This window comes from Scyliorhinus torazame, chromosome 5 (assembly GCF_047496885.1).
Source record: "Scyliorhinus torazame isolate Kashiwa2021f chromosome 5, sScyTor2.1, whole genome shotgun sequence".
NCBI lineage: Eukaryota > Metazoa > Chordata > Chondrichthyes > Carcharhiniformes > Scyliorhinidae > Scyliorhinus > Scyliorhinus torazame.
This window is the reverse complement of record NC_092711.1, coordinates 88,147,653-88,155,279: the sequence shown is the minus strand read 5'-3', so window position 1 is coordinate 88,155,279 and position 7,627 is coordinate 88,147,653. Positions and strand designations below refer to the sequence as shown.

General features: G+C 48.2%; 1 protein-coding gene across 1 annotated transcript; it reads left to right on the top strand.

Annotated features, from left to right (window-relative positions):
• The first annotated feature begins 269 nt into the window (after window positions 1-269).
• On the top strand, window positions 270-3,277 carry LOC140417776 (probable G-protein coupled receptor 139). Its single transcript, XM_072501239.1, has 2 exons — window positions 270-339; window positions 2,376-3,277. Exons 1-2 carry the CDS (start codon window positions 270-272, stop codon window positions 3,275-3,277), a joined length of 972 nt encoding a protein of 323 aa, XP_072357340.1.
• Window positions 3,278-7,627: the final 4,350 nt, after the last annotated feature.

The following is a 7,627-nucleotide window of genomic DNA, read 5'->3' as shown; positions in this document are numbered from 1 at the left end:
TTCTCAACCTAGCCCCTCTCCTGAGGTGTGGTGACCCTCAGGTTATATCGCCACCAGTCAGACTGTTACAGAATGGAATCATGCCCGTTCCTAATTAGAAAGCCTGAAACCGTAAGTGAATATGTTATTTCACTGGCCCGGAGCCAAGGTGCAGGCTCCACCTTAATTATCCCTCCGGAGACTCTCATTCAGAATAAATGAGAAACGCTTTGAATCCGCCGCAGAGCTAAATTTGCAGCTTGGGTAATTCCTGCCGTTTCTGAGAGACGATGCACGGACCAGCGAATGGCCTCTTCTTTGCAATTTCCTATCCCATTCTCGCTGCCATTGGTGCGCCTGGTAAGTGATAGATTTAAAATAGCTTTCTTGTTCATGTAAATCTCCCTTTCTTTTCAGGATCGGAATACTTTTCTCCGGTATTGAGCGATGTCTGAGTGTAGGGGACGTCCAACTGGTTCCAACATAAATATGGATAATATTACGCGGATTACCGTGAATTATTTCCCTTTATGTGCACTTGCGCAATGGAGAATTACAAAATATCACTCACATTATTATGCTGTCCATGGAGAAACATAGTTAATCAGATTGCTAAAATACTTGAAACCTATGGCTTTGCAGGAACATTAACCGGTTATATGGCTGAACAATTGGTTCCATCCTAATGTAGTCAAATGTGATCTAATGTTTAAGTGTTGTGCAGGGTAAAACGTACAAAGTGCATGCACTTCATGCGCTGATCTTACTGTAGCATCAGAAGATGAATGATCACAATATAATGGCTGAATTAGATTAATTGTAATCGAACGTTCATTTATTGATTCTACAAATCTACAGTGCGACCTCCAGCAGTTTGTAATCATGAAATGAAAATGAAATGAAAATCGCTTATTGTCACAAGTAGGCTTCAAATGAAGTTACTGTGGAAAGCCCCTAGTCGCCACATTCCGGCGCCTGTTCGGGGAGGCTGGTAGGTTACGGCATTACTGTGCAGTGGAGTAGTACTCGGCCACACTCATTGTTATAGAGGTTTGAGGAATTAGTTGCAAAATCCCACATATGAGTATCAAATAGAATCCGTGCAGTAGAGAATGAGGCCATTTGACCCATTTAGGCTGCACCGACCCTTTGAGAGAGAACTCGACGCATGTCTGCTCCCCCATACCGCCCGGAACCCTTTAAATGAGGTATGTGGAGATTCAAGATTTTAATATATTATGCGTTTTGTCTGTGATGTTAAGTATTGTACATTTCGGGTGGTTACAATTTTAATCATTAACTGTATGCGCGTAATAATGGCAAGGTCAGCATTTATTGTTCACTCGAGTTTTTACTTGAGAAGATGATGTATTTATCCCTTTAGACACTCCGGTACGGATAGTGGGGATGCTTCAAAGTAACTTTAACAATTTATTTTCATACCGGACGACCAAAGGAGATATTTGACATACATATTCTCAATGAGTTTAGTTTCTAAGGATTTTCCTACAGCAAAAAGGAGAAATTTAGCCATTTAGAGAATTTCAGGGATTAGGGTCTCGGCAGCTAAAGGCTTAATCGATACAGCTGCAGAGGTTAAAATCTGCAAAAATCAAGACCTGGAAGCATCCTGTGATCTCAGATAGCTGTAGCATGTTAAACGAATCGGGAAGAGTGAGGTGATGGACAGATTTTAAAATTAGAAGGGCGATATTAGTTAAACCGCGAGATTGCCTGAGTGGAAGCCAGTAGGGCTGATGGGTGGGTGGGAATTGTCTGAATAAGGGCAGCGCCAACAAATGTGATCACCATCTCCAGGGATTGACTGGATGACCATAGCGATTAGTTTTGAATGGGACTGATTGCCACTCCTCCTATTCTTTTTATGGGCAGCACGGTAGCATTGTGGATAGCACAATTGCTTCACAGCTCCAGGATCCCAGGTTCGATTCTGGCTTGGATTACTGACTGTGCGGAGTCCGCACAACCTCCCCTGTGTGCGTGGGTTTCCTCCGGGTGCTCCGGTTTCCTCCCACAGTCCAAAGATGTGCAGGTTAGGTGGATTGGCCATGATAAATTGCCCTTTGTGTCCAAAATTGCCCTTAGTGTTGGGTGGGGTTACTGGGATATGGGGATAGAGTGGAGGTGTTGACCTTGGGTAGGGTGCTCTTTCCAAAAGCCGGTGCAGACTCGATAGGCCGAACGGCCTCCTTCTGCGCATGATAATTCTGACATCTGTTGAATCCTATATTGAATAATTGCCAAATACTTTTCCTTATTTGGAGTCTGGCGTTGGAAAAGCAAAGGATAAGGATGGTTCCAGTAACAAATGGGATGACGCAGTAGCTGGTGTTTGGAGTCTGCTAGGGTAAACCGTCTCTTTTAATCTCTCACAGCCAACTTGGTGACCATCGTAATATTATGCAGAGGACGGTGCGGACTATCCAAATGCATCACCTACTACCTCGTGGCGATAGCAGTGAGTGACACCCTCATTATCATCACCGCCATAATCCTCAACCGAATTGGCCGCATCTACTTTCAGAAGAGTGTCCTGTCCACTACCCGCGCATGCATATTCAGCACTGTACTGGTCTATTTTTCCCGGGATGGCTCAGTCTGGCTGACAGTGGCATTTACTCTTGACCGTTTTGTGGCCATCTGTTGGCAGAGCCTGAAGACCAGATACTGCACCAAGAAAACTGCATTGTCGGTTATAGGAATAGTCTGTTGCCTGAGCTGTGCCAGGAACGTCCCTTTCTACTTCACTTACCAGCCCTTATACATTGTGAACGGGGTGCCCTGGTTCTGTGCCGTTAAGTCCAGCTATTACACTTTGCCCGCCTGGCAGGCCTATGACTGGCTGGACCACATCTTAACCCCATTTCTGCCGTTTCTCCTCATCCTGCTTCTTAACGTCCTGACTGTAAGGCACATCCTAATTGCCAGCAGAGCCCGCAGGAGGCTTCGGGGAGCTGAAAGTCACAAGGACGCAGAGATGGCCAATCGTAAGAAGTCCATTGTCCTGCTCTTCGCCATCTCGCTCAGCTTCCTCCTCCTGTGGGTCACATATGTCGGGCATTTCCTTTACGTGCGGATTACAGGTGAGGGCTACCGCACTAGCTTGAATTTCAAAGACCCACGATACATCCTGCAGGAGACAGCCAACATGCTCCAGTTAGTCAGTTCCTGTAACAACGCCTTCATCTATGCGGTGGCCCAGACCAAGTTCCGAGAGGAGCTGAAGAAGGTTCTTCTATGTCCTTTCACCACGTTCGTGGGTTACCTGAAACAGTAAAAACACGTTAAACATCCTCGCATTAATTCACTTTCATCAGCTTAGCGGTGTGTCACTCTTACTGTCCCTCTGGAATCAGAAAATTCTGGTTTTCAGGTGGAGGGTTGAGAATTGTAAGGTCCATAATCCAGTGGCGAAAGCCTCTGCTGTAGCTCGGAATTAATACTGAAGTACCGTAGTCGATAACTTAATGGAGAAGATACGAGAGTCAAAGTTTAACAGCGCAGAAAGAGGCCCACCGGCCAATCGCGTCTATGCCGACCATCAAACACCTATCTATCTATTGTGCGCGAAGGTAGCACAGTGGTTAGCACTGTTGCTTCACAGCGCTAGGGTTCCAGGTTTGGTTCCTGATTTGGTCACTGTCTGTGTGGAATCTACACGTTCTCCCCGTGTCTGCGCGGGTGTCCTCCGGGTGCTCCACTTTCCTCCCACAAGTTCTGAAAGACATGCTCTTAGGTGAATTGGACATTTTAAATTCTCCTTCCGTGTACCCGAACAGGCGCTGGAATGTGGCGACTAGGGGCTTCTCACAGTAACTCCATAGCAGTGTTAATGTCAGCCTACTTGTGATAATAAAGATTGTTCTTATTATTTCAATCCTACTTTCCAGCACTTGGTCCGTAGCCTTGTGAGCTGTGTTGTTCCAAGAGTTCATCTAAAAGCGTTTAAATATTGTGATGGTTCCGGCCTCTGCCATCCTTTCAGGCTGCGAGTTCCAGACTCCCACCACACTCTGGGTGAAAAAGATTGTCCTCAGACCCTCCTTTTTTTTTTTATAAATGTTTTATTGAAAATCTTTGGTCAACCAACACAGTACATTGTGCATCCTTTACACAATATTATAACAACACAAATAACAATGACCTATTTTATAAACAAAAAATGAATAAATAATAACTAACAAAAATGAAAACTAGCCCTAATTGGCAACTGCCTTGTCACAAGTAACACTCTCCAAAAATATAATTTAACAGTCCAATGTATAATTATCTGTAGCAACGACCTATACATACTATACAGTATATATTAACAACCCTGAGAGTCCTTCTGGTTCCTCCCCCCCCCCCCCTCCCCCCCCCCCCCCCCACCCCCGATCCTGGGCTGCTGCTGCTGCCTTCTTTTTTCCATTCCGTCTATCTTTCTGCGAGGTATTCGACGAACGGTTGCCACCGCCTGGTGAACCCTTGAGCCGACCCCCTTAGGACGAACTTAATCCGCTCTAGCTTTATAAACCCCGCCATGTCATTTATCCAGGTCTCCACCCCCGGGGGCTTGGCTTCTTTCCACATTAGCAATATCCTGCGCCGGGCTACTAGGGACGCAAAGGCCAAAACATCGGCCTCTCTCGCCTCCTGCACTCCCGGCTCTTGTGCAACCCCAAATATAGCCAACCCCCAGCTTGGTTCGACCCGGACCCCTACTACTTTTGAAAACACCTTTGTCACCCCCATCCAAAACCCCTGTAGTGCCGGGCATGACCAAAACATATGGGTATGATTCGCTGGGCTTCTCGACCACCTCGCACACCTATCCTCCACCCCAAAAAATTTACTGAGCCGTGCTCCAGTCATATGCGCCCTGTGTAATACCTTAAACTGAATCAGGCTTAGCCTGGCACACGAGGACGACGGGTTTACCCTGCTTAGGGCATCTGCACACAGCCCCTCCTCGATCTCCTCCCCCAGCTCTTCTTCCCATTTCCCTTTTAGTTCATCTACCATAGTCTCCCCTTCGTCCCTCATTTCCCTATATATATCTGACACCTTACCATCCCCCACCCATGTCTTTGAGATCACTCTGTCCTGCACCTCTTGTGTCGGGAGCTGCGGGAATTCCCTCACCTGTTGCCTCGCAAAAGCCCTCAGTTGCATATACCTGAATGCATTCCCTTGGGGCAACCCATATTTCTCGGTCAGCGCTCCCAGACTCGCGAACTTCCCATCCACAAACAGATCTTTCAGTTGCGTTATTCCTGCTCTTTGCCACATTCCATATCCCCCATCCATTCCCCCCGGGGCAAACCTATGGTTGTTTCTTATCGGGGACCCCCCCAAGGCTCCAGTCTTTCCCCTATGCCGTCTCCACTGTCCCCAAATCTTCAGTGTAGCCACCACCACCGGGCTTGTGGTGTAGTTCCTCGGTGAGAACGGCAATGGGGCTGTCACCATAGCCTGTAGGCTAGTCCCCCTACAGGACGCCCTCTCTAATCTCTTCCACGCCGCTCCCTCCTCCTCTCCCATCCACTTACTCACCATTGAAATATTAGCGGCCCAATAATACTCACTGAGGCTCGGTAGTGCCAGCCGCCCCCCTATCCCTGCTACGCTGTAAGAATCCCTTCCTCACTCTCGGGGTCTTCCCGGCCCACACAAAACCCATGATGCTCTTTTCAATCCTTTTAAAAAAAGCCTTCGTGATCACCACCGGGAGGCACTGAAACACAAAGAGGAATCTCGGGAGGACCACCATCTTAACCGCCTGCACCCTCCCTGCCAGTGACAGGGATACCATATCCCATCTCTTGAAATCCTCCTCCATTTGTTCCACCAACCGCATTAAATTTAACCTATGCAATGTGCCCCAATTCTTGGCTATCTGGATCCCCAGGTAACGAAAGTCCCTTGTTACCTTCTTCAACGGTAGGTCCTCTATTTCTCTACTCTGCTCCCCTGGATGCACCACAAACAACTCACTTTTCCCCATGTTCAATTTATACCCTGAAAAATCCCCAAACTCCCCAAGTATCCGCATTATTTCTGGCATCCCCTCCGCCGGGTCTGCCACGTATAGTAGCAAATCGTCCGCATACAAAGATACCCGGTGTTCTTCTCCTCCTCTAAGTACTCCCCTCCACTTCTTGGAACCCCTCAACGCTATCGCCAGGGGCTCAATCGCCAGTGCAAACAATAATGGGGACAGAGGGCATCCCTGCCTTGTCCCTCTGTGGAGCCGAAAATATGCAGATCCCCGTCCATTTGTGACCACGCTCGCCATCGGGGCCCTATACAACAGCTGCACCCATCTAACATACCCCTCTCCAAAACCAAATATCCTCAACACCTCCCACAAATAATCCCACTCCACTCTATCAAATGCTTTCTCGGCATCCATCGCCACTACTATCTCCGTTTCCCCCTCTGGTGGGGCCATCATCATTACCCCTAACAACCTCCATATATTCGTGTTCAGCTGTCTCCCCTTCACAAACCCAGTTTGGTCCTCGTGGACCACCCCCGGGACACATTCCTCTATTCTCATTGCCATTACCTTGGCCAGGATCTTGGCATCTACATTTAGGAGGGAAATAGGTCGATAGGACCCGCATTGTAGCGGGTCCTCTTCCTTCTTTAAGAGAAGCGATATCGTTGCTTCAGACATAGTCGGGGGCAGTTGTCCCCTTTCCTTTGCCTCATTAAAGGTCCTCGTCAGTACCGGGGCGAGCAAGTCCACATATTTTCTATAGTATTCGACTGGGAATCCATCCGGTCCCGGGGCCTTTCCCGCCTGCATGCTCCTAATTCCTTTCACCACTTCTTCTACCTCGATCTGTGCTCGCAGTCCCACCCTTTCCTGCTCTTCCACCTTGGGAAATTCCAGCCGATCCAAGAAGCCCATCATTCTCTCCCTTCATATAATTTTTAATAAAATGTCTTGAACACTCCATTCACTCTCTCCGCTCCCCGCTCCATCTCTCCTTCCTCATCCCTCACTCCCCCTATTTCCCTCGCTGCTCCCCTTTTCCTCAATTGGTGTGCCAGCAACCTGCTCGCCTTCTCCCCATATTCGTACTGTACACCCTGTGCCTTCCTCCATTGTGCCTCTGCAGTGCCCGTAGTCAGCAAGTCAAATTCTACATGTAGCCTTTGCCTTTCCCTGTACAGTCCCTCCTTCAGTGCTTCCGTATATTGTCTATCCACCCTCAAAAGTTCTTGCAGCAACCGCTCCCGTTCCTTACTCTCCTGCTTCCCTTTATGTGCCCTTATTGATATCAGCTCCCCTCTAACCACCACCTTCAACGCCTCCCAGACCACTCCCACCTGGACCTCCCCATTATCATTGAGTTCCAAGTACTTTTCAATGCACCCCCTCACCCTTAGACACACCCCCTCATCTGCCATTAGTCCCATGTCCATTCTCCAGGGTGGGCGCCCTCCTGTTTCCTCCCCTATCTCCAAGTCTACCCAGTGTGGAGCGTGATACGAAATGGCTATAGGCGTATACTCCGTTCCCCTCTTCTTCGGGATCAATGCCCTTCCCAGCACAAAAAAGTCTATTCGCGAGTAGACTTTATGGACATAGGAGAAAAACGAGAACTCCTTACTCCTAGGTCTGCTAAATCTCCACGGG

Excerpts from the sequence above, each read along its gene's own strand:
- LOC140417776 (XM_072501239.1), top strand. The coding sequence starts at position 270 with ATGCACGGACCAGCGAATGGCCTCTTCTTTGCAATTTCCTATCCCATT. Across the intron at positions 340-2,375 it reads CGCTGCCATTGGTGCGCCTG|CCAACTTGGTGACCATCGTA; the intron begins GTAAGTGATAGA and ends AATCTCTCACAG.